The sequence below is a fragment of the Saccostrea cucullata genome, unplaced genomic scaffold (genome assembly GCF_032062105.1).
Source record: "Saccostrea cucullata isolate Sc308-1 unplaced genomic scaffold, CSIRO_AGI_Scuc_v1 ctg204, whole genome shotgun sequence".
Lineage (NCBI taxonomy): Eukaryota > Metazoa > Mollusca > Bivalvia > Ostreida > Ostreidae > Saccostrea > Saccostrea cuccullata.
The window spans coordinates 1100001-1127500 of record NW_026940736.1 but is presented as its reverse complement, the minus strand read 5'-3'; the positions used below and the strand labels follow the sequence as shown (position 1 = coordinate 1127500).

Here is a 27500-nt window from a genome sequence, read left to right as displayed (position 1 = left end):
TATAAAGCTAAAAGGCAAGTCCTGTCAAATTTCGCCCTGAGAAAATTTACTAAAATTATGTCCATTTCAATTTTGAATTGGATTTCTGAATTGTCCCATTAAGGCAAAATTTATGCAACTGAAAAATGGGATGATGAGTTTTAAGAAAGGACTAATCAAAGTGTGTCTTACTCTCTTTTCTTGCTGAGGAGAGTTTTGAAGGTGCTGATCAGCTCCAGGTAGGAGGTGGGGGTGACATAGTTGTGGCGCTCCAACTCCAGGAAGAACCTCTGGGACAGCTCCCTGGTGGTGGTGTGGAAGGTCTTACAGATATCTGTACAGCCCTGTCTCTCATCATCATCCAGCTCTACGTCCTCCAGGAAACGGTTGGCCACAGCTTCCAAAGCATCCTCTGGCCAAGACTAAAAAAAAATTTATCAAGATTTAGTATTGGTATCATCTTTGGTGTGATAGTTTCTAGAAATCATGAATAATAAGTGTACATTTCAAAAATAATTTCTAGGTAAATATTCAATAAAATGGAGGGCAGCATAGTATCACTTAGAAATTAAACTGGATGTAATGCCTCACAATTAGATTTTCTTCCACTGAGAATTAAAAAAAAAAATGTTTGCTTGTGAAATAAAATTAAAATCTGAAGAATATTTTGAAGGCAGCTAAATGCATGACTAAATATGCCTTCAACAAATTCCAACTATGCTGAAGACTTTCACATTTCTCAGCATACTTTAAACTTTTTAGTGCACGTACCTGGAACCAATCTATAGTACAGCAATTAACGAGTGAGGGAAATTTACGCAGTCTGTTACGGAAGGCATCTCCAATAGGACTCATGGCCAATACAATGTGTAGCTGATCACGGACTCGCTGAATAAAGAAGTTAAATAAGGCCACAGGGGTTCCATCTGTTTGTTTAGTTTTATCTCTTTGTCTGAAATGAAAAATTTACTCATTGAAACTGTCTCATATTTAACAAAATTATAACAGGCTGCAAAATTTAACTGAAATCTTAAATTCTCATCTTCTTGGGGGAAAAAAAGAAGAAATTTCATATTTAAAATAAAACAACGCATATTTGATTTTTTTTTTAAGACATGAATCTTTACCTGTCCAGTTGTCTCATTTTCTCACAAATTTCTTGTTTCTCATCAAGAGGGAATAAATTAGGCACTTCACCAGCATTTAGCAAATTGTTAATATCTTCAAGGAAGGATTCTTGTTTTATCTAAAAACATAAGGTTTGACTTCATGAATGCTTACCAGTATGTCAAAGTTTTAACTAATTAAAGTATTAAGCATTGAATTTTAGAAAAAGAAAAATGCAAAGAGTCTTTCTTGACAGTAATGCATCCCTAAAAAACTGTTTCTGGTTTGGTTAACCAAGACAATATTTTAAAACATACCTGTGTATCAGAGAATAAGAAGACACCATGGTTGTCAGTTTCAGTGGATTTCCTAAGAATTCTCTTTAGATCCTCCCTCCATTCATTAGAGGTGTAACTTTTAGAGATTTCAACTTGGAATAGATCATAGTCAGCCATATGAGCTGCCAATCGTGTGAGTGATTGACGGCCAGAACCGCCCACTCCCACCAGGAGGGCGTGGCTTCTCTTCTGTTTTATTACACGAGCAATTCTGGAAACATGCTCAATGGCAAATCTGTAAAGATATATTTTCAGCATATAAAATTTTCCATTCTCTGTTTTTTTTTTCAGTTGAATGAATTCAGAATAAAAATGGTAGTCCAAAAACATGAAATTGCATGTAGAAAGTATATACATCTGAAACATCAATAAAGAAACCTAATAATTTTACTCCCCCATTGCTTCAAAATTATAAGGGGAGGTAACTTTTTTATATAAAAATCTTACCTAAAAAGTACAAGGTTCATAGGTTTTTTACTCATGTTATTGAATTCCTCTAGATAACCCTCTACGGTGACTCTCAGTTGTTCCAAATCTCTGACCTCCACATAATGCTTAGCATCCGATTTAGGATCAGCAAAGTCACAATACACTAAACTACGCAGGTCATCCTCTGTGACCTTGCCGTCATTGTCAAAATCCAAGTGAATAAATAATTGATCAAAGTCCTCTCTCAGGCATGTCTTACTGACTTCACGCACGTAATTAAACAGCCAGTTCCTGTCAGAATCGTCCACCAAACGATCATAGAAAACACGGAAAACCTAATGGAAACAAATAAAAACTTTTTAAAATTTAAAAATCAAAAGTAAAGATACTATTCTTCTTTTAAATAGACATGTAAAGTAACAAAGATACTTTTGATTATAAAATACTCATAAATTCAGATTTAGAAAAGTTAATTGCTATAGGATATTGCCCTTGCAAAAGGGCAATAATGCAGGCAAATTTGCTGTATTGCCTCCACACAGTAAAGCCCTCAGGGCAATAACACAAGCCATCATACCTCATGAACCCAGAGCCTCTTCATGGACGCAGGCTCCTCCATGGTCTCAGGGGTGGACAGTAGAACGCCGTTGATGACCCTGCTGAAGTCTCTCAGGTTGAAGAGGTAGTGAGACTTGGCAGGGGTGGGGAGGAGATTCTTCATGGCCTCTTTGTAGGTGGTGAGGGTGCCCTGGACCAGCTGGTCTACACAGGGTTTGAACTCGTTACTGAACCCTCTGTGAACAGAACAAATTCAAATTTGTCAATAAATGGTCTTCTCTATACAAAAAGATCAAACTGGGAAGATTGTACACACAATAAAGTGAAGAAATTAAAAAAAAAGGAATTTTTTAAAAAATTGTATGCATAAAAAGTTGTAGCTTTGGATTTTCATTGAATGATGGTCTACATTGCAGAACTTAATTTTTAAAGGCATAAAAACAGGTGCTAAGCAGTATTTCTTCAGGAGTAGACAGTACTTCATTTACATGCAACCCTTTTAAGAGACAGCTGTGTCTGCTGAATGGTTTTGAATAACGGGTACAATTAAAGAAGAGTATATAATTTTAAACATTACCTATTCACTATAGAATATATGTTTTGTCTGTTTTTTATATAAAGTATGTCTTAATCAAATAACAGAGTGCAAAAAAGAAAATTCTCAAAACTTGTAAATATATTATTTGAACATGTCATTTTGTTGTGACCTTGAGTAATGGCCTTGACTTTTTTTTTGAACATTTTCATAAAAAAAAAATTGAACTTCAATAAAAAATGACAATTTTTCTAAAAATGGACAATTTCTCTTATTACTGGTTATTCTATTCCTTATAAAGTGCAACTGTTTGTCTTTTAATTGTGAGTGTGCAAGTATAACTTACTTTCTTAAAAATTTCAAAGTGCTCAGAGGACAAGAAACATACAAAGTGAATTTATTAATACAAACATTGAAGGGCATTCCCTTCACAGTCATGAAGTAACTTTGACTCCAGTATAGTACATGTATATTGCCTATATCGTAAGGGAAAAGATTAACCATGCAAAGTTGTTCTATTGTACTTAAAAAATGTATATGCTTACTAATAGGTATTATGAATATATATATAGGGGAAGGCTAATTTAAATGTTGACTAAAAAGATTTATTAGTACTTGTAAACAGAGATACTGCCAATTTTCAGAAGATAAAAGATTGAATATATAAAACTAAACAGATATGTAACAATTTTGAAATTTGAAATATATATAATGAAGTGAAAATGAAACAAGTGAACTAAATGAATAAGAAGCATGCTTATGTATAGTTACTTACGGGGACATCCTAAACAAAAAGTAACGACAAGATATATATCAGAAACATTCAGAGAAGGAGGAACAAATATGATAGAAATTAATCAACACATTTACAATTAAATTACATAAATTACAATGGTTACAAATACATAAAACACAGTTACAAATTACATAAATTAAAATTAGTTACAAATTACGTAAAACACGGTTACAAATTAAGACACATTTACAACAGTTACAAATTACATAAAACACATTTTACAAATTACATAAAATATCAATTAACACATATTTACAGATCTTACTTACACATGTAATTACAGCGGTTACAAATAACAATTCACACCAGAATAACAACACATATACTGAATGTGCTCAAAAAACTTCACATTTAGACCAAGAAAATAAGATTATTAGGGAAGGCTGGGTAAATTCTTAAACATTTTTTTTAATTTTTTTTTTTTAAATTGTATTATATTTTTTTTTATTTTGTTTTGTTTGTTTGTTAATTGGGTTTTTTTGGACCCTGGCACTGAAAAAAGGTCAAATTAAATTCAACAATATGCCTTACCTTGAAGAGATATGCCAGTCCATGATTTTTCTGAAGATGGTAATCATGGAATCATCATCAAACTCATTAATGGTGATGGTGTTGAAGTGTCTGAGGAAACGTGGGGTGACGGGGTTTCTGCCACCACCGGGCGGTCCCATGGCTGCCATGACCTGGATGTCAATCAACTTCATGGGCGTGGTCTCCTTCAGGTCGTACCAGTTCCAGTGGTCCAACCACTGCCTCAGTAACTCAATGGGAGGCTGGGCTCCGAACTGCTCCAACATGGGCATGTTCAAGTCGTCCACAAATACAATCTACAAATTCAAAATTTTCTTTTTTGTTGATTTACACAAAAAAAATAAACATTTCATAACATTTTAGCCTCAATTTCTGATTTCTACAAAGTGAAACATGGCAGGAATTCAGTTTTGAAAATCCCACACAAAATAAAAAAAAAACACCCAGACTTAAAAATGTTTTAGCAATAAATTATTTCTATGAATGAAAGAAAGATTCCATTTCAAAATTCATTTGCAAAATGCATATGAAATTAATCCAGTCTCCTTGGTTTATAAAATTTGAAATCCATAAAGAATATAACCTTTAAAATAATAACTATGGAAACCCAATAGAAATATAATCTATTTCTTACAGCTTTCTTGCCCAGGGGTGGACCGAACACTCCCTTCCTCCTCTTGTCCAGTTTAGACATGATGATGTTCTGCGTCTGTTGTGCAGTGGTCTGGGCCGAGAAGTTGATGATGTTGGGTTTGAATACCTCTTTGTCTAGTTTGTTCAACAGGAAATCCTTTAAGAAAAGAGAAACAAATATTTACAGTTCAAGGTACTGATTCTCATATATTTTCAAAGGTGTTCAATTCAAAGTTTTAAAATAAATTTCTAAAAAAATACACTTGAGTTAAAGTACTTAATCACAAGGGATAAAATTAGATTTTTTTCAAAACAGATGATTTTTTTAAGTATTAAACCACAATCTTTACTTTCATTTAACAAAACTCTAAAATATTTTAATAAAAAATGATCAGTTTAATAATTAATATACTTACGCAGATGTAGACGCTCTTTCCGGTACCAGTGGGTCCCACAAACAAGACTGGTTTCTGGTGCTGAACCAGCATGTTCATCAGAGCCGTGTATCTCACAGTGTCTACTGTGGGTACAATGATTTCATTGAATTCTGCCTCCGCAGGAATGGGAGGGGAGTCTTTGATTTCTTCAGCCCATTGCACCCATCTTCCAGCTCCCTGAAACATTTTTTTTTTTAAATTTTATTTCCTGTAAACCAATTATAAATTGCCACATCTTTTATCAGTGATTCTTCAGTTTGAAATCTATTCATGATTCTTTTTTGTGTGTGACTAAGGCAACATTGTTCAAACATGTTAATAATTGGTTTGCAATTAAAAATACTCAGGAGTAGAGAGGTCATTAAACTTGTGGGTATTTCTTACTCGCAAATAAAGGTATAACTGGTTTACAATAACATATCAAAGCATACAAAATAATTTATAATCCATCTCTTTTTTTAATTCATATGGACAATTTAGCATAAAATTGCCAGTCCCTTACCTCTTTCACAAATTTGTAGTCATAGCAACGACCTTTGGGAGGGAATGGGTTCAGGTAAGGTTTCTCTGGGGGCTCCACGAGTTCTGTCAAACTCAGCTTGATTCTCGTCTCCTCCGTCATTCCACCCTAACAAGGAAACCCCCCAAAAATTAAATTTTAATATCTAGTTTGAGATAACTGAAGTATTCAATTTTAATCTGTTCAATTGATATTTTTTTTTAAAATACAGCTTGGATTTTTTTTTCCACTGACCGAGATAAGTTCCCTGAGTAGCTTGTCAAAGTGTACTCTGCCCGCATCATTGATGGAGGCTCCTATGGACCAGGTACAGGCAAAGAAGAAGATGCACTGAAATAAAATATGAAAAAAGAGTTAAGTCTGGATACAAGAAAATTCTGTTCAGTTTACCCAATTTATATGTCATTTTTGTGGAGTTGGTTTTTTTTGTTGTCTTTATATCCCACCCTCACCCCAACCCACATTTGTCATGTTTTTTTTTTCCTTTAAGTTTTTTAACTGTTAATTAAACATTTCTAAAAAGAAAAAGATATTCCAGAAACTGACCTCTAGCCATGACATAATTTCTCTCTCTTCCATCTGAGAAATCTTGGCTTCATCCTTGAATTCATCCATGAGAGAATCCATAAGGTTCATCAAGCTCTTCACAAGAGCTGTGTCAGAAGTAGGAGACAATTCCTGTAAAAAAATTGAATCAACTTTATAACCAAGAAATTAACATTTCATTGCTACAAAATAATTATTTTTTAATCTTAGCTCCAGCAAAATGATTGGATGATTCATCAGGTCAGCTGACATGTACTTGCCTTGACTCCGCCTTTTCTGATGAGGCTAATGCAGGGGTCACAGAATCGTTCAAACATGTCATTGATGGTTGACCTGTGCATCTCTGTGACTGCAGCAGGCATGTCATTCAGCCAGGATTTGACCACAGGCCGCCAACCCAAAGAGGATGGTTCCATGTAAATCATACCACATCTTGAGACCTTGAAAAAAAAAGTTATTTTTAATTTGTCTATTCTGATTAAATCAATTGAATTATATATAGACATTTACATTTTGAAAATTTAGGAAAAGCTATTTGTGTCTCTAATGGCATTCAGACTCAATCTTTCTGAATCCAAATGAAGCAATATTTTTTTTCTTTAAAAATGCTTTTTAAATTTTTTTTCCTTCAATCACAAAATCACAAAAGAAATCTTTATACTACAGCTTTTTTACAGTACTATAGAAAAAAAAAACTCAAGATGTGCCTCAAAAGTAAGATAACTCACTGTGGCAGGGGAGGCAACTTCCAGATCCATGGGTTCAAACATGAGATTGGTTGTGTTGGCCAGCTGGATGATTTCACCGCTCATCAGGCACAGTTTCTTGTTGTCATCCAGGACAGTGTTCATGTTCTCAATCCAGATAGCATCCACAGGGCCATCAAAAATCAACCATTTCCTGTCGGGAGTCTGGGGGAAAAAATCACAAAGAAATGTTAACATAAACAGCATTGTCCCTTAGACCCAGGGGCCAAGGATTTTCAGGTCTATAATGATGTTATCTTCCAGTTACTCTAGCACCCCACCCCACCCCCCACCCCCTTATTTCCCTGTTAATGGAAAAACTCAAGATCACCTTTTACACTTTTTTTAATATACCCTGCTACTTTACTCTTAGGGACAACCTTACATTAAAGATTTGATACCAAGAGAAAACTGACAAGAGATTTTCATTTTTTTCAAAATTTAAAAATTGTATGAAAAAAAGTAAAAACTTACAGTTGAGGTGGCAAAAGCTCTGTAGGAGACAGCGAGGACACCATCTGACCACTCATGGGAAACTGGGTCAAACTGACCATACAACTGACCCATGGTGATGGCCTTGGGGTTGATGACTGTAATCTGGACTTTGTTTTCTTCCATTAATCCCTACAGACAAATAAACACACAAACCTCAACAAAATATGTTGAAAAACCACTGAATTTACATAGAATTGACTGACTCAATGAAATAACATGGATTACTGTAAACAGCATAGACACATTTTATGGGATGGAATGCAATATCTGTGCCTCTATGACTTGAACAGAGCAATAAATTATGGATATATAGGTTTTGGAAATACTTATATGAATTGGATGATAAGTAAAAGTAAAATTTTTTAAGGTTGTTTCATACCTTCTCATGTATATCTCCAAGAGCAGCTGCTAGAACTTTATAGGCGCTAGTTTTACCACCATATGGTTCTCCAACTATCATAAAACCGTGTCTCACAATCATCATTTCATAGATCTGAAAAAGTCAAGATTTATCAATCATCCTTTATTCCACAATGATAAAAAAATGGCAATTTTTTTAGCAGGGTAATTCAAAACACATTTTGGGACTAGTTATAAATTTTAAAAAGCCAGATTACATTTTAACTACACAACTGACAAAAAAAGTGTTTCTACAAAGGGAGGATACATAATATGCGAGCAGTGCTGCCTGAGAGGCCAAAAAAATTTACCTGTTGAATCTTCTCCAAGAAGAAATTTGTACATTGAAGGTTCATCTTCTTACAGTTCTCTATGACATTTTCATTCAGGATCTTGTAGTCAGGTTCAGGGAGCTTAACTCCGGGGAACAGATCAGATGTGATGCCGTGGAACAGCGGTAAGTCATGATTCAAGAACTTGGGCAAATTGACGTCAATAATGGAACGCAACATCAGAATGTTCTCGTCTTCTTCGGGGTATTTTAGCTGTCAACAAAAGATTTCAGATTAAAAACAAGAACTAAATTTACAACTTGTGTGGGGGAGGGGGGTTGTTCATAGCATATGCTAATCAATGGTTCTGATATTTCAATGACATAACTACACGTATTTTTTTTCCCATTCTTTGGTTTTTCATTATTTATTTTTCATGAATAAATAAATGACAGGACCAATTTATCTATGGCCTCCTTTAGTAACCAAAATGACATCAAATAGCAAATTCTGATGCCTTTGGCTATAACAAATAGTATATTCCATATGTAGAGTATTCCATATATCTATGTCTTTATATTCTTCTCTTTAGAGTTGTTTCCCTTACCTTGAGATTTCCTGCAGCAGTCAGCACAGATTTGACGGCTCTCATTCCGTAATCGTAATGGTGCTGAGAAGACAGCTGCTCGGAACACAGTCTGTAGACAGCCACGATCTTGACGGACAGTGGACGGGCTTGTACAAAACCGCAGGAGTAGAGGGAAATCTCAGCAATGAGGGCGTAATCCGGTACCATCATAGCCACAGTTCTGAACAGGGCCTAGAAAATCAAATAGCAGTTTTTAGAACGTGACTCCCTGAGTTGAATGTTTCTTGTTAAAATATTATGAGTAGATTTTGTATGGATCAGATTTCTACATTTTCTATGCCAAATTTAAAATATTTTTGAGGGTTCATAAATTTTTATGTATCTATATACCAATCATGACTCTGATTCAAAATACTGCATAGATAAAAAATATTGTAGATAAAAATGCAGATCGAATTTCATAATCTCAAACATAAAGAGACTGTCAGATTTTTTTTTTAAATCAAAATGTTGGGAATATCAAAGTTGACATTGATGTACATGTAATAGTAATCAGGAAGGTCAACTCACATAGAAATATACTGGGTATTCAAAAAGTCTAGATATTTGATATGAAAGATATGCGAGCACTAAGGTAAAATAGGCATTGTTTTTCTTTGGTTTCTACCTTGAGGTTGTCTGGCAATTCTGAACGCCCAGCATAACCTGGGTTCATTGTGATAAACACGGAGCAAGTGGGGTCCAGTCTGATTTCTGTTCCTTCAAACAGCAGTGTGTCCGCACCAGAGTTAATACCTATCATGGAAAAAATAAAACATTATACCATTAATCTAAGTTTTGCTGAATTGCCTACAAAAATAAAGTTCTCAATTCTGAAGCTAAATTCAAGCAAATAATTAAGAAAATCATTGAAATTTTGTTTTCATTTACTGGTATGTGTGATTAAAGAGGGCATTTTTTTTTAAATAAACCCTGAGTTCAAAGCTCCAAAACTTTTTGATGTATGAATTATTTTTTTTACCTCTTTGAATAGTCAGAATCTGCTGAGCTACCACAGACAACACTTCCAGATCAATTCTGTTAAACTCATCAAAACAAGACCAGGCTCCACAGGAGGCCAAACCCTAGGTAAGAGACAGAAAAATAATAAGAAACATAATCAAAAACACACCCTTCCACCCCTCCCCCATCCACAGCCATTTCTCCTAATCTTACCTTGAAGAATTTTCCCAAAGCAAGGTAATCCAAACCATCGGAGCAGTTGAACACCACACACTGTTTGGCCACAGCTTTGGCCAGATCCTTGGTGGTTTCTGTTTTTCCTGTACCAGCAGGGCCCTCTGGTGCACCACCCAAGTGTAAATGTAAAGCCCCAAATAGAGTTCTGAAAGAAGGTTCATATGATTTTAACATCCTTCAGGCATTATAGAATTTGATCACGTGACCGACTTCATGTCATACCCCAACGAAACTCTAAAAATGGTATCTTATTTCTTAAGTATAAATAGTCTTACCTCTGCTGATATTGCGAGGAAACTACATTACATTTACTTGTGTATTTTTAGAATGAATTAATAAGAAAGAGATTATTTGGTTTTTATGGATAAACTACCTGTAACATCTGTCTGTCAGTGGAGTAATGACAAGACGTCCTGTGTTTCCAAGGTATTCATATCCATATTTCAACATGGAGTTGATCATACGAGTCACCATTTTGGAATCCTTCAAAATTTAAGTTCAAAGTTCAAAACAAACATGTCAATAGGATTCAAGTTCAAAGGTCAAAGGAAATATAAATTAGACCTCCTCCCATAGATTACAGTAGTTTTGAATATTCAAAATGATTTGTAATTTTAATTTCTTACCTCCCAGTAGTATCGGAGTTGACTCAGCCACTGGAAGTCCAGATCTGACTGAATTTCATTTTCTACCAGTTTTGCCAACACATCCCTGGCATGGACGTCCAACACAATCAGAGCCTGCAGGGTCACACGGTTCTGTTTAGACAGTGTTCCACGGACCATAGCTACAATCTCATCAATCTGCTTATTGTTCAGATCCAAATAATCTTTCAGGGCAGTGCCTCCTTTCCTGAAAGCATCCTCAATAAAATCAGTCCAGTACTTGGCGGTCACACACAGTACGGCTTGTCCTGGCCATTTCTTGACCCATTCCCTTCTTTCCTCTTTCATGTATGCTTCCAGGGACTCTCCAATGACTTTGCACAGGGATGAAAGCATGTCGCTTTCCAATTCCAGCAGCCATTTTTCTACCTGCCCTCTGGCTTTTGAGGTAGAAATGACATCTCTCAGTTCTACGACCTCCCCTTCACTGCTCTTCATGTGAGTGATGTCAAGTGTGTCTGTGAATTCCAGCTTGGCTATGCCTTCAAAGCATTTTTTCAAGTGAGGCTGTACTCTGCAAAAAGGCAGAAAATTCATTATTTGACTAGTTCATGAGACAACTGTTGTTGCAAACAATGGAAAAAGAAAATATTTTCTCCTTTTCACAGATGCATGAACATGTAAGCACACTGTTTATTCTCAGCAAAATTTCATAAGCTTCAATGAATAATAAAAATAATTTTGAACACTTTATCTTTACCTCTTGGGGTCTTTAGTCTCAGACAAGATTTCCAACAATTCATCATTAGACAAGAAGAAGAACCTTGGGAAGTACAATCTCTTCTTCTCCAAGTAGTCATTTAAACCCTAGAGAAAATTGATTTCCAGTTTTCAACAACAACTTCTTTTACAAATACATTCACTCTATTACAAAAATTTGCAGCCATAATTCTTAAAACCGCCATAATTTCACTTGAATGAGGGAAAATATTTGGAAAATTCTTTGCAAGATTATTGACTTTTTTTCATAAGTTAAACCATCTGTATACCTTCTGGATGAGCTCCAAAAGCTCATTGGATTTCTTGAGTTTTTCCAGCATCTTATCAATAGCGATGACACTGAGGACTTTCTTGTCTTGTAGAGCCTGCTTCATGATATCCTTCCAGTTTTTGTCCACTGTGGTGAACCTGCGCCCCTCCTCTGGCATCTGAGCCATGATGTCGGGGGAGCTGAAGATGGGCTCCAGGTATAGCCAGGTGGCCTGGACTTTCAACCATTCATCCAGAATGTCCTGGAGAAGCATTAGCTTGGATTCCCATTCTCTGTAATAAGGATTTTAGGATTTAAATGCATTTGCCAGTGGTTCATATGAGGATTGTGAATTTCACCCAGGATTTTCCATTTCTTTATTATCTCCCTGAGTAATTGAGTGATTTTATTCAATTGAATAATTTCAATTCTTATTTCTCAGACATGCATCAAGCTAAGATAAGCTAAAATTGGTTCAGGTGCAAGGAGGACATGTAAAACTTTTCAGATGACAACAGACAATATACATACAAACAATACAGACTCTTTGGTTAGAAAATAATTGACCGTGTCTTTGGTTTGAGTCAGCTTATATCAGCAATCACTGTACAATTTTTTTTATTCATTAGTACTCACTTGATTTCTTCCTCGAATGGCTTGATGAATGGAGATCCTCTCATGGTCTGAGTCTTGACGATGTGATCATCCAGAAGCAACTGGATATCATCCACGGAAGACAGGATACTGGTGCCGGTGTCTCTGTACGGGATCATGACAAACTCAATCTACAAGTGTCATACAAATAAATATGAGTGTGACCAGATGATTTAATACCATACTAGAATAGCTGAATATAGAGCAAATTAAAATTCTTTTTCCCCAAATAAGGGACAGACTAAATTCAGGATCACCATCCCTTTGCTTACTGATATATAATTTTGCTTCAAGGCTTATGATTTTCATATTTAAATCAAAATGCAATGATTTTTCAGCATACCTTATGGCGCAAGATTTTACAAGAATTTGAAAGAGATTACCTTTTAACTTGACAATAATCTTATTTATTCCATGGAGAGTTATCTCTCTTTTCACAGGGTTAAAGAACCTTAAATAAACTTACAGGAGCCCATTCTGTCTTCATCTTTTCCATGGCCTTCTCCAGTGAGTACTCTTTGCTGGCGGCTTCACTGATGCTCTCAAACTGAGGAACGTACTTCATGAGGTCAAACTCCAGCATCTTGTCCAGAGTGTAGGTGTCGTCTGGTTTGAGGGGATATTTGACCACCTCAGAGATCTGTTCCCAATGGCGGTCCCTGAGACCGGGGTTGAACAAGGTCTGTACCAGGGGCATGTATTCTCTGAACTCCTCCACTTTTGCTTTAACCTAATTAAATGAAAAATTATTTATTTTTTTAATGAATTATATACTTCAATTGGATTGAAGCTTGTAACAAATTTCAGTAACCAATTTTGTTACTTTATTCCCTATTTCATTTTTTAGAAACTTTCTTTCTTTTAATCATTCTTTTTTTATTATATAAAAAGTAACCCGTGAAATTGTAGTAGGTTTAGACTTATCTGAAGAATAAAGAAGCAAAATTAATATTTTTAATTTACCTTGGAGGCAATCTTCTTGGCAGCTGGTACCGAGTCAAACTGCTTTTCTAGCTTGTACAGATTTCTCCAGAAATTTCCAACTTCATTTTCTACTTCGTCTGGATTGACGCCTCCCATGGGACCATGCATCCAGTCACTGTTAACGAATTACAAAATCAATCAATACCAAATAGGGTTTCTTTAATTATTCATTTCACATATAATTACAGCATTAACACACAATTATCTAAGATTTCTTATGTTACAAACTATTGTCAAACTTGACTACTCTGAACGTTTAAATTGTGTACATTCAAAAATTGTGCATAAAAAGATGAAAACATTTAGTTTTCCTTTCTACTAGTTGTTTCACATATTTTCTAATCCATCAAATTGCTGTCTGTGTTATACAAGTTAAACTTCACATAGATATAAAGGGTTTTTTTCCCCATCAAATAATGAATATTGACCAAATTCTTAAAAGTTTATCACTTTAGAAATTTCAATACAGGGACTTCATAAAGGAAATTCAATCAATTTTTTTTTTTTTTAAATAAGATCCTACTTGTATTTGTTGTTGAATTCCACAGTGAGTTCGTAGAGACTGAGGTATGGTTTCAGTGTGTTCTGTATGGTCTGTCTCTGTGGATAAGCTGTCGTCTGCCAGCCAAAGGCCTCCTCTTCATTGTTGAAGGCCTCAATCTAAAATCAAATCAAATAAAATAAAATTCTAAAGAAAAATCTTCAAAAATAAGGTTTCAACATAGTTTACTGTAAGACGTGCGTCTAAAAGTAAAGGTTTGTTCCACCAGGATAATTTTCGCAAGTAATTCATTTTAATTATTATAAAATCTTTGTTTTAATTTGTGTATTCTCAAGATGCATATAAGTTTTGAAGTAAAATTAAAAATTGACCCCTGACCTTCTCTGCGGCAGCATTGAGTTTGTTTTCCAGATTCTGTGATTTCTTGAGATATTTCTGGATGTCATTCATATCACCGTATGTGGCGAATTCATCCACTTGTTTCTGGTAGCTCTCCAACTCTTCAATGAATCTCTCTCTCCTCACCTATACAAAATTTTTTTAAAAAATGTCAAGTTATAAAAATCATAAAATTGTTTTAAAATTCTGAATAACACAGCTTGTTTAAGATGGTGGGGGTTAAATAAAGCATAGACTCTTCCCTTATTTTGGGGGGGAATGCTTCCTGAGATAGTTGAATACATTTGCAATATGCATCATCTCATGCCTGCATCTCTAAATTCTGTGACTTTCATTTAACATCATATTTTTTTTTATTTGATATGCCATTTATTTCTTGTAAAATACCATACCGACATTTTATAATGTAAAATTTACTTCTCACAATAAATTTTAATCAGCCATCAACAGCCAACCCCCCAACCCCCCATGTATTGTTTAATGAAGCAACATTTTGTATACCTTCAGAGCCTCTTCATATTGTGTCCTCCTGTCCGCTACAATCATTTTGTGTTCCTCGAATATTGTGGGCATTCTTCCGTGCCATTTGAAAACACTTGCATTCAGTCTCATTTCTGCTGGAGAAAACTGGGCAAAATCGGACAGGAAAGTCAACCTGTCCTTTGACTCCATGAGTCTTTTCTCCATGGTGAAAATAATGTCTGATTCCACCTTTTCAATGTATGCTTTCAGCTCCATCAGATGTTCAGTGTTGCTAGGAGTGGTCAAGGCTTTTTCTGCTATTTGTTCATAATCATCACACAACCTGAAGAAAGGAAAAATTAAGAGTTATTTCCCTTTGACTCTGTTGGCTTTATTTTCCAGAGGAGAGAGAGAGAGTTTAATTACAGCTATATTGCAACAATTGTTTATTTCTATTGTCTAGCTAGCTATGAGCATGGAGGAATATAAATTAAAAAACTTGATTTTCAAATCATAATAAGGTAAAGACAGTTAAAAATTCTATTCAGATATCTTTTCAGGTGAAGCAAGGAATGAAGTGAAAATTTAGGAATTTATATTTATTGACACATGCACCTTGGCTCTTTTTTTGTTGTAAATTTGATTTTTTTTTTTTTTTTTTTAACATATATCCAGACTTACTTTTTGTTTGCCTCTTTGTGATCTTCGGACATTTTGCCCAGTAATTTTTGACAGAGGGCCTCTGACCGTTTGGCTAATGATCGAATAAGATCATCGCAGTGGACTTCAAACATCCCAAGTCTCATGACCTGTGTTTTAAAGAGAAAAAGAGGTTAAAAAGTTTTACAGTTACATAATTGCAATTATTAGAAATTTTATTGATAAAAAAATTGTGTAAATGTAAAAAGTTATTGTGTATCAATATTTTTCAATTTTTTTTATCCACAGCACTTACATTACCCAGTTTTCAAAACAAAGACTAAAATAGATATTAGTGTGCAGCTGTCTTAAAACTTAATTTAACTCTAGGACAAGTGACTGCATTACTTTATTTTTGGAAGCTTACTGCTATCTGCATTTGTAAACTCAATGAAAAATAATATGATCAAACTTAAATTTTGCACACATTTTTAAAGGAGTCAGTGTGAAAAGGAAATATTTATCTAGAAAGGCCAGTGTTTCATGCAAACATCAGTGTGATGTATAAGAAAAATATATCAGATCTTTAATTTACTCATGCTTATTTTTTTTTCATTAGATCTGCATTCAGTTAACTATTTTCCTGATAAATATAATTATATATACATAGAAAAAGTTCAGTTTACCCAAAGTTTCTATAGCATACATTGTGGATCAACACATTACAATATCTGTGTACTTACAAAACAGTAAGCTAATCAATCATGTAAAACTATGAATGTGCTTGTCATACATTATATATATATATATATATATATATATATATATATATATATATATTTATCATTTTATGAAATATATCTTGAACAAATAAAGCTGTATTTAATGCACACATTGCTTATTTCTGAAACTTTCTATCATAAACATCAAACAAAGGTGTCAAAGGTACCGGCTTATAGATTTCCTGAGTTGGGAGATTTAATAAAACAAGAAAGATTAAATTAAAATATTAGAGAGTTAAAGATATTTACTATGAAATTTTATGAACTGTGTAGCCAGCAACTTAACCCCCTTTCCTCCTGGCCAAAAAATGTTCTCAAACTTATTATTTTTTTTTTTTTTTGCAATCCAGAAGAATTCATAATTAGTGCATAAATATATCCTAATCTCCCATTTAATAGAATACATTCCACTTGATACAATATTGTTATTCTGATAGCCTGCTTATTATAATATTTCATTAAGGGGGGACCTATGTCGTTCTACGTCAAAGCAGCGTTATGTGACGTCACAATAGCGACGTTTGTTTTTACCTGTTGACTTTCGCAACTGTGATATAGACAAAAAATGGTTAATTATCAAACGTACACAATTTACAAAAAGAAAATTTATTCATCATTAATAACATTTTTATTTGATTTATAGAATATTAGAATCTCTTCCTTATTTAATAATTCATAGCAATTTCAGTTGTGAAGAAATACCTCGATGATAACTATATATAGAATAGAATAGAGTGCAAAAAAATAAGATAAAATTCAATGAAGAAAGCGGCTTCAATCAGGGAAATATGTTTAATTTTATGTTTACCATTAATTGTATTATTTTTCTGGATAAAACTTATTGTGCTTGTACCTATATTTGCTTTTTGATTTATAGTACATGTAGATTTTATTGTATAAACTTAAAAGTCATTCCTAGGTTCTAATAGGTGTTGGTTGCTGACGGGGATTAGAATGAAGAAGAAAAGTAATCCGTTTAATTGTTTCTAATCAAAACAAAATACTCGTTTTTCGCAAAAATAGTTTTATATTCAGATGTTTGTCACTGCTAACTTACCTTTCTTAAGTGCAGAAAGGTCAATATTTATGACATAGTGTACAAGAATAAAAGAAAACGTCATATTTCTCGTTTATTTTATCATAAAGGTATACTTTTTTCTTTGTTAAAAAAAAGAGATGAATCATTTCTTTCAAAATATATGAATTACAACATTTTCACACAAAGACTTTTTAAGATATTACCTGTTATGCATGTCGGAATTGTAAGAAATACGACAAGAAAAACGCGGTGATACTTACATTGTGCTCCATTATAAATTTTCATGCAAGATATATTTGCCTTCATTTTAAAGATTCATATAAATTAAATACATGTTGATTTTAAATGTGATTGACATTTTTGGTTCTTTTAAGCGCATATTTAGGGTAGAACAATAATGTCTGAAAATAATCTTTTTTAGCATTTCGCACTGTTTTTGCACGTGCTCCGTAAAAATAAGCATATAAAGGTATTGTTTTTAATGCCTAAAAATTAAGAGCAAGTGGTCAGGAAAGAAATGTCAAAGTTTTGAAAATTTCACACAAAGACTTTTCGGACATAGATCCCCCCTTAAAACTTCCTAACTGGTCACTGGATACACAGTATAGTTCAATTTAGGAAAGAGTGTCTATCTCAAGAGTTGTATACTTGTATCAATACCTTAAAAAACCCTCCTCTCTGTGATAAGTTAATCAAGTAAAAGAATTAAAATAATATTAATATATCATTAATTGAAGATTGGGTTCATCAGCTGAAACAAAACTCAGTATGTTACAGGTTACTGGGTATTTATATTAATAAATGTGTAAAGGAAGTGGATTAAAAAACACACTGGATATCATCAATTATGAAGTAGGCCCTAATCTCTAATATGAAGATGTATTTTGTGCAAAAAAATTCTTATAATATAATTAAAAAGTTCTGTTTATATCCAAATACATTTTTGCAGCTCTAACATAGCAAGTAAGCATAAACTGTGCTCCTACAGTCAACAGTATATAAATATCTACAAAAAATGTACATCAAAGATTTTCTTATAAATAATTATAAATTACGTACAATATTTATCTACAATTTCTAATTAACAATATTTGTAATGAATATTATATCAAGCTTCTGAATGATAGTATTATAGATGACACTACTGTAAAAATTCTAGCACATTATTATTTGATCTTTTTATTATTGACTATATTCTTCAAATATCATAAGGACACTTATTAATTTTATCTTAATTAAAAAAAAAATCCAATACTTTTGGCAAAATAAAATTGTCTTAAAATATGCTTTTTTGTTTTTGTTTTTTTATTTTGAAATTTTTTACATGTTATATACAGGAAGGAATAGCCAAAATCCGTTTTAGTTTGCCTTCATACTTTCTTGATAAAATCCCAGCATCTTGGACACAAAATTATCTATATGACTCAATAACAATTCTGGTAAATATTAACTTGATAACTGGTTGGAGACAGCCATAAAAGATAGTTTTACAATTTTTGATTTCATATTATAACAATTTCTTTGATATCCAAAGGACACATGGTATTCTTTTAGCCTTTAATAAATTCTCATAGCCATAATGTGTGGATATTCTAATAATTCAATTTATTCATATTAGCACTGGACAAAAGAATTCAATTATGCTTTAATTTTTAGCAAGTTTGATAAAAAAATTTGAAACTAGAGATACATAATTTTATCAGAGAAAATTGAAGGCAAGAAAGTCTTAATGGATGAAAATTAAATGAATTATGAATGTAGAATTTTTAAAAATCTAGACAATTAATACGACTATATTCTAAGAAAAAGAATCATCGAGTTAACAAACCGATGTTCCTCGCTGTAAAAATGATTAACGTTGTGTTATTAGAAATTTCAGTAACATCAACACAAATAAACAACCAAAAAATAAAAATCATTATTTTCCTCCTAATTCAATAGAAATAAAAATAATTTTTTTAAAAATAAATTTAGATATGAATATTTCAATAAAATTTATAATCATGTGTCAAGAAAAGTGCATTGTCAGTTATCTCCCTTATACAAGAATAATGGAGGTTACTGTATGTTGTTTACCTTGTCTAAGTTGTAGGTGACTTCGTCCACCAGTTTCTTGTACTTGGTGATCTCCTTTGCGTATTCATCAAAAGAGTGGGTCTCTCCCAGGAATACGTCAACATCAGCATCGGCCTACAATCAAAATTCAACCAAGATACATTATAAATTATGCAGTGGTGGTTCAAAAAAGTTGGTAATGGCTTTATGTGCAATGAGCATTAATATGATTGCAGAAAATATATATATTCATCTTTAAAATACATTTTATATATTTCTGGTTTATTTCTCATGTAACTAGCTCCAAAAGTGTAGACCTCTCCTTTTTTTTTTTTTTTTTTTTTGGGGGGGGGGGGGGGGGGGGAGGTAGGGCCTCTCCAAAAAATATCAGATTAAATAAAATCGGAGAGGTGTACTTTATTGCAGCTATTATGTTACAAGTAATTATATATTCTACAGAATCGACATAATTTGCGTACCTGTTTTGAGATGAGGAAGTTGTATTTATCATAGATTTTACAGTGCTCCACTGGCCCAACGCTTTCTTTCTTTATCAGTTCCTTCACTTTCTGTTTGTGAGCCTCTAGAATTTCTTTCAGCACAACTGGCTGCAAGTTGGACTTGGCTTTGTTTCCACTCTACAGAAAAAGAGATTGTAAAGAAAAAATTGCTGAAATTTTACAAACTCTCGGAAGATTTTTATTTTACATCAATATGAATTGCTTCAACCATCTAAATGTCCTCAAATCTTGGTAGTCAAGATTTTTTGAAAAATTTTTGAAAATAGAGGAAAATTTTTTTTTCACAAAACCATTTTTACATGGTAGTCTTTGTTGTCTTACCCAGTCCAGATACAGTTTTGTTTCCACTCTGGGAACTTGCTGGGAGGCTTTAATCATGACATCATACACATTCAAGATGATGACCTCAAACTCCTTGAAGGTTGGCTCAAATTTAATGGAGGTTCCATCCAAAATGAGACGCAGTACAAATCCTGGGTGCTCATAAGCACGAGTAGATGTCTAGAGTTAAAAAAAGGAAAATTGAAGTCATAATGGACAAAAAAGAAGTGCATTATCATCATAGACTCAATGGAGTTGAGATCATTAATCATCTAACCTTTACAAAAGGAAAGATGTAAGCATTGCCTTCTTATAAAAAGAGTAAGGTAATAAAACAGTTACATGTATTCCTTTGATTTAAAATGTCAGCTTCAATAATACCCCCAAACCCAAGCTCAATTCCCTTAAAAATGCTACATGTTAATGTTTATAGCCCCCCCCCCCAAAAAATTCCTCCACTCAATAACTTCCATGTAAGAATTAAGGGCCTTACAGGAGGTTGGCACAAGAGATCTGTGTAATCGTCCAGTGAATTCAGGGTTAGCTGCTGAAGATTGTCTGTCATCAGCGTAGCCGCGCAGTTAAAGAAGGACTCTAGTTTCTCTGGATCCTGATTACTAGGCACCTGTTTTCTTTTGTTTCCTTCATAAAACATCACCTGGACTTCTGGGAACCATCTACAATGTTGAATTATAGAATATATGCATGATTTCTTATTTTTTCTGAGTGCTATTTATTTTCATTGGCTTTTTAGCTGATACTCCAATAACCAATATCTTAAATGCTAGGCTAAAAAACAAAAAAGTTTAAAAATGACAGACAGACACTGGAACATGCACTTCTTTGACTAGAAAAGTTTGACTCAGGTGAGCTAAAAATTATGATCAGAAATTAATTATACATGTATGTGGAACTGTCATGACTAATATTAATATCTTAACTTTAATGGGACTTTAAATGAACTTTGACATATCCAAGGGCTCCAGAAACCAAAGTACATGATATTTTAAAAATTTAATGTGGGTAAGTAACCACTGACATAACTCCAGTTTAATGTGCCCTATTCCTGTTGTTTGAGATTGCAGTTCAACTGTGTATGTAAATGATAGTTATAAACCAGTGATAAAGCTTGGATTGGTGGATGTTTTCTTTTTTAAAAATCAATCAACCTGCATCAAGATTATGGAATAAATGCAAGACATTATTAAGTATCATTATTTTAATCTGAAATTAACAGACACCTTCCAGATTAAGGACATGTTGTTTGAACTAAATAGACTTCATCAAAACAAATGGTTATAAATCAAATTTGGCAAACTCTTTACCACGTACGTACATTTTAAGTTTATCAAGATGTAGATGGCAATGACTTTGTTTCAAAAAAAAAAAAACACACACATTGACCTTCTTTTCTAACAATTTAAACATGGGGTTAGGGTTTGGGATTTTACAAATGTGTAATACAACAATTTGAACCTGTGATGGGCCAAAAGAGTCTATTTGGATCAGCTCCAATTCCAGGTTCTTTAAATTTGCATTCAATGGTATGAGTCATGTCCATGATCAAGAAGTTTTGGAACTGATTAGAAATTATGTAAACATTATTCGTTTTGTCTCTCTGTCTAATCTTATTTGTTAATTGTTGTAAAATATATGCTCATTTATAATTAAGAAAAGGTACAACAATTTTTTTTTCACAATTGATGTAGCCATCCAATTTTAACTGTTTAATCTGTTACATATTTGGAACAACTTACACTCATTTGGAATTTCCGAATTACGAATATTGCTATTCAAATATTTTTGCTGTCGTAATCAGACCTTGATCCTTATATATCTTGATTCTAGGTCATTTATAAGTTAAAATTTCCTCAAATGCAAAAGCAAATGAAGCTTATTAAACAGTTTCTGACTCAGTTGGAATTTCCATATAACAAACATTGTTAGTTATTTAAAATTATTTTGCTGTTGTAGGCATGAATGCAGACCTCCTTATAGCCTGATTATTTTAAGTTAATTCTAAAATGCGTAAGAAGCTTTAAACTGTGGTTTTTCCGATTTTATATCATTTTCAAACTGCTTAATTAATGACTCACTTTTTCATTAATTGGTCCTTGGCATTCTCAATATGCCGCATGCAGAGATTTTGGAAGGTTCCCAATTCCATGGAATCTACTCTGTTATGAAATTCATTGATGTCAATAAAACGCAACCCCCTGAAAGAAAACAACAAAGTCCTTTTAAGTTTATGTAAGTTGACATGACATTTGTATGTTGTAAAACACCCCATGTGTAGTTTTACATGTGCATTGTAAATTCATATTTACTTCTACGAGTAGATATTAAAAACAATAAACAATTTTTACTTAGAAAAAACTCTATAGTTTCTGAATCATTACTTATTATAATGAGAATGGGAGCATCTTTTTCTGATTTAAAAAATAAACATTTTAAAGAACTAAATTAAGAAAAAAAATGGATTTTTGTGGTGATAGATAGCATAGTCATGTTACAGCCAGGTGGAGCATAGGTACAAAAACAAACAAAAAAAATCAAAAAAAAGGTTTTAAAAAAATCTTCTAGAAAACATACCCAAACTTGGTATGCCAGAAATCTAACACCTGTAACATGCATGGGGTGGTGATGTGAAGTTTCTGGGACATGGCTTCCAGGCCAGCCACATAGTCCTTGTGCCACGGTTTGGGCACCACATCCATTTCTTCCCTGTGGGGAGGGCGTTTTTCCTCCACATCTTTTTCTTTTTCTCTCTGATCCTTGAGGACAAAATCAACTGGAACAAAGAAAATGGGTCAAGTTAACAAAAAATTATAAAAATGAAGAAGTCATGATCTTCTTTCCTTTTTTTTTCAAGTTTATTAATTATCATTTATTTTGTTGATGTATCAGACATGGAGGTCTGACCAGAGACAATGGACAATAATCTGACAACATTGAATTACTTGGTAGATACAGTAATATTACAGTTCAAACTAATTGGTATGCTCAAATAAAGGAGAAAATCTCATTCCTACCAATTGCTTTCTTTACACTTAAAAGGTAGTCCTCTCTCATCTCGTCTGACAAGTTTTCAATGGTATCAGAGTGCCCTCTCTGGAAAACAAAGATGTTTGATTTAAAATCTTAATAAATTACTGTTTATAGAGTAGATTACCAAGTTTTCATGACACTTTATTTTTGTGAGATAGACATTTACTCTTTATATGATGGACAAAATTTACAAATTGTGGTTATTACTCTGTATAATATTTAGGAATACTGATATATGTGAAAATATTTTTGCGAGCAAAGAGCCTCGCAAAATTATGCAAAAATTAGGTTCTCAAGAATAAAAGTGATGTAAGTGAGTACCCGAGATGGAAATCAATTTTTTAGGGGTGTGGGGTTTTAGATAATTTCCAACAGTTATTTTACTGAGAATTAATGAGGTATTTTCTCAAACAAACCTTTAAATCCTCTGAAACAAGACCGAGGACATTTTCAAGCCAAGAGTCCTCCATAGGAGCAACATGCTCTGTGTCAATTCCATTGTGAATGTAGTAGTAGTATCTCTGCAATGAACATTTGGTATCAAAATGCTTTCAAAAGAATACAATATCATGAAATTTTCTAAACTTTTAAGACATTTATTCAATTTAGAGGAACACTTTATGAACGAATACATGTAAATTCACTGGATGTTTTTTCCAACAAAAATAAAGCAGTTTAAAATTTACGACTAAGACTTACTAGACAGTATCAACCTAGCTCTTCACAAATGAACAGAAATAGAAGAAATAATGTGACATACGAGAATATCTTTATCAGCCGCTGTGGGTGACCCTGTTCTGGACAAGGGAGGTAACTCTCCATTATTAACGGAACCTGGTGCACTGTGTGGCTGAATCCCATCCTCTTGCCTAAAAACAACATCTAATTAGTAATAAACTTCAAAGTGAGGTATTCATAAATGATAACAATATCTCTCATTTAAATTTTTTTTAAATAAGTAATTGTTCTTGATTAATAGGATCGACCTATCTTGTGATTATTCCTCTAGTTGACATATGAGTCTTTGACAAACTTACATGATGATGTCAACCAAAGCCTTTCTAAAATTTTCTCGGTCTTTCTTTGGTTGCTGAAACTGGGTAATGTCTGCATCTGTGCCATTCTGTTTCTCAATTGGTTTTAACTGATTGGGCTTTCTACGTTTTGGTTCTCCTGTTTTAAAAAAATGATTTTGATAATCAAGATAATGCAATAAAAAAAGAATTATGATGAACATGATGTAAATTTAAATAAAAATGTAAATTCTCCTGACAACTAATTTCAGGAAATATAAATGTGTGCATTCTTCTGTGATTTGTGTACATTTTTTTATATAAATAAATAGCTGGTTGGGGTCGAAAAAGACATCTCCCTATCCAAAAGGATTTTTTCCCTTAATTCTACATATTTTGCATTAAAAATAGACAGTATGTAATTCCAAGTTAGTTGCCAAAGAATTTTGATATGTAACAAATTAAGGGACAACACTTCATTTTCCCATCTGATGAATGAGAGAAATGCAAACCTTTACGCCATGAAATGCAAAAATAAAATATGATATTCACTTGTGACAGTCAGTAAACAATGAACTTACTTGCAGTGAGTTCTCCAACAAGATCTATTCCATTTTTATCCTCTCCGAGAATTTTTCCTGATAGTTCAAAATTTGGCTGAACTTGATGCCATGCTGGCTTAGTTCTTTTTGAAGGTAAAACAGGGAGGAATCTGATGGGGTCATCAGTACCCTTCCCTTTACTTCTTCCATTTGCTCTACGTGGAGTAAGCTGTATTGAAAAAAAAAATTCTCATGTATATGTACATAAAATCAGGGACATATATACTAACGGGATAGGCAACCACCGCAAGTCTCGCTATATCTCGTAAGTCGCGGGATTTCGTAAGCCAACTTTAATTAATTATATCTCTAAAGCTATCGCATATTTGAGATAAAATCCTTGAATTATCTGTCAAAAAATCATTCAAGATTTGTTTTTAGCACGTATTATACTCCTTATCTCAGTAGTAATTTTGTTTTATGCAAAATCAGCACATGCCCCGATCGGCCATATTTCCGAGAAATCACCGATTTCGGTGTTTGTTTTCTTTATACTTAAATGATATTATTATTATGCTTTAAAATTTATCAATAAATCAATTCCTTTACATAAAAGGAATAAATGATATTTCTCAGAAAACACCCTGTTTACTGGGAATAAACGTAGTTTGAAAAACTTAGTAGTGTTGTGCGTGATGTTTTGGGTAAATAAACATGGCGATGAAGGAGTTGCCTATCCCGTTAGTATGTAGGTCCCTGATAAAATATAAAAACTTTATTGACATAAACTACGGCAAAAAACCCAAGATCCTCTCAAGTTCTGGAGAAAGCTAACATTTATATAAGTGGAGACAAAGAGATGATAACATTACCTCTATACCCCCCAATAATCAATTGACACATTTTTAAATCAATAAATCTTAAAATTTGTATAATTACTCTATATCAATTAAGTAGATCAATTAGAAATCAAGACTTAATTTATGAGGGTTGCAATGCATAGAAGAGAAATCTTTCATTCCAGTATAAACTTTTTGCACAGGTGACACCAAGGAGTTAGATAATCAATGAAATATTTTGTAACAAATTCAAAAACAAATATTTGAATAATTTATAATTATAATTATTGCAAGATAATTGATATAATTATTGTAAATTGTAATTTTTTTATGAGATTTTTGTTAAAGACGTGTGGAAAGGACAAGTACATCTGACTGAAATGCGAATGCGACCAAGTGCAATGGTATATTTTGACAACAGAAACTTGCTTACTCAGTTATTGCATATGTAATCTTTATGCATTTCAAAATTAGTTTATTAAGATATGTAGCCAAATTAAAATGTACTTACATCAAAGTCTGCCATATTTCAATTACCGTGACCATAAACCAATGACATTTAATTAATTAGTCGCATGTGTCCTTCATTTGTTTGGTATCGATGGGTCATCGGAACTTCCACTGAGCATAAGAAAATGGCGGACATATGCGTTGCGTTGCTAAGCAATAATCAATAATCTCTTTTAAGTTATAGGTAAAAAGTTAAAAATTACTCCAAAATAAACCACTATTATTGTAATTGCAAAAATTAATTGGAAGATTACTTTTAGTTTCATAAAAGCTAGAATTTTATTTCCGTAAACTACCGAAATCATACGAGAAATTTAAATTCGATGACGTCATTTTCGTCGTTATCCGTTTTAGATAAGTCGTACTGCACTTGTGTTGTTCCATCGATGATCGAAAGTCAAAATGAGTATATTGAACGAAATGAATCAACATCTGTTAAGAATCAGTGTGGCAGGTGTTGCTGCACTTTTAGGACTGAATAGTTATATGGGATTTAAACATCATAGTAAGAAAATTAATATATGTGTAACTTTCATGACTTCGTTCGAATTTCCTTGGAAATTAGCTCGAATTTGCTATACAATAATGTCATGGCCGAAAGACCTGATGGATACGACACTTGCATTAGGTTTCAGGTGACTATAGGTGTCCGCCCACTTGTCCTGTATAAAGAAGAATTGCTATCATTTTCACCTTTTGAATCAATTTTCATCATATACATGTAATCATCATCAGCTTATCATAGGCACACCACCACCTGCCAAAATATACAGTAATTAAATATGATTGTGGGCAACAATTGGTAGAGGAAAAACTACCATTCATGGAAAACTGTTTCTTAAGCACCCTTGTTAGTGTTTTCTACTAAACCAACTGTGAAATTGATTTGAATGCCATTTTCGTGTATACTCATGCAAGCATATAGAAAATGCATTTGCATGTTATATGTCACAACCAGAGGCTACAATGATGTTCTATTCTCTGTTAAGAAGTTGATGGCGCATTTCATTAGTAATACTCCCCTTCAAGAACCATCAACTTCTCAATAGAGAATTGAGATGTTCATAAAATATACGTAACAATATATTGTTGGCAGCAGATACTTCAGACATTGAGTATTATTTTTGGTGCTATTATTCATTTAAAATATAATGTATTTTTAAATTTAATGCCCTGCATGAAAAAAACTGTACGTGTACAGAATTTGGCATATTCAAAATTTAGTGTAATCACTGGGTATGGAGTTGTTTGCATAACCATGAACTAGTGCTACTCATGTCCATTCAGTTGTATTGTATACATAAATATTCATAAAGTAGCACATTGTCAACTGTGCCAAAGCCACTAAAATATGAAGCCCACTTTTTAAAGTACATGTACACATACAGTATGTAGTACTTATGTGA

General features: G+C 33.1%; 2 protein-coding genes across 2 annotated transcripts in view; one reads left to right on the top strand and one right to left on the bottom strand.

Moving 5' to 3' along the window:
- The window catches only part of LOC134256158 (dynein axonemal heavy chain 7-like), a 39614-nt gene extending 13394 nt beyond the window's left edge, over positions 1 to 26220 (bottom strand). Inside the window, 47 exon segments of the mRNA XM_062738777.1 lie at positions 172 to 401; positions 751 to 931; positions 1107 to 1225; positions 1404 to 1659; positions 1872 to 2188; positions 2431 to 2647; positions 4274 to 4569; positions 4908 to 5063; positions 5323 to 5520; positions 5846 to 5971; positions 6098 to 6193; positions 6410 to 6541; positions 6670 to 6731; positions 6734 to 6751; positions 6754 to 6849; positions 7134 to 7320; positions 7630 to 7779; positions 8030 to 8143; positions 8361 to 8594; positions 8929 to 9141; positions 9578 to 9705; positions 9932 to 10034; positions 10126 to 10294; positions 10523 to 10632; positions 10776 to 11328; positions 11515 to 11621; positions 11804 to 12077; positions 12421 to 12569; positions 12905 to 13168; positions 13402 to 13537; positions 13946 to 14082; positions 14303 to 14449; positions 14825 to 15128; positions 15467 to 15594; positions 19074 to 19085; positions 19322 to 19435; positions 19780 to 19938; positions 20143 to 20322; positions 20636 to 20819; positions 22239 to 22358; positions 22735 to 22933; positions 23175 to 23253; positions 23607 to 23711; positions 23951 to 24059; positions 24228 to 24363; positions 24785 to 24974; positions 26096 to 26220. Coding sequence (XP_062594761.1) covers positions 172 to 401; positions 751 to 931; positions 1107 to 1225; positions 1404 to 1659; positions 1872 to 2188; positions 2431 to 2647; positions 4274 to 4569; positions 4908 to 5063; positions 5323 to 5520; positions 5846 to 5971; positions 6098 to 6193; positions 6410 to 6541; positions 6670 to 6731; positions 6734 to 6751; positions 6754 to 6849; positions 7134 to 7320; positions 7630 to 7779; positions 8030 to 8143; positions 8361 to 8594; positions 8929 to 9141; positions 9578 to 9705; positions 9932 to 10034; positions 10126 to 10294; positions 10523 to 10632; positions 10776 to 11328; positions 11515 to 11621; positions 11804 to 12077; positions 12421 to 12569; positions 12905 to 13168; positions 13402 to 13537; positions 13946 to 14082; positions 14303 to 14449; positions 14825 to 15128; positions 15467 to 15594; positions 19074 to 19085; positions 19322 to 19435; positions 19780 to 19938; positions 20143 to 20322; positions 20636 to 20819; positions 22239 to 22358; positions 22735 to 22933; positions 23175 to 23253; positions 23607 to 23711; positions 23951 to 24059; positions 24228 to 24363; positions 24785 to 24974; positions 26096 to 26110 — 7709 coding nt within the window. The 5' untranslated portion in view covers positions 26111 to 26220.
- A 224-nt stretch (positions 26221 to 26444) lies between these two features.
- The window catches only part of LOC134256181 (uncharacterized), a 29749-nt gene continuing 28693 nt past the window's right edge, over positions 26445 to 27500 (top strand). Inside the window, exon 1 of the mRNA XM_062738831.1 lies at positions 26445 to 26599. Coding sequence (XP_062594815.1) covers positions 26497 to 26599 — 103 coding nt within the window. The 5' untranslated portion in view covers positions 26445 to 26496. The remainder of the gene's footprint in view (positions 26600 to 27500) is intronic.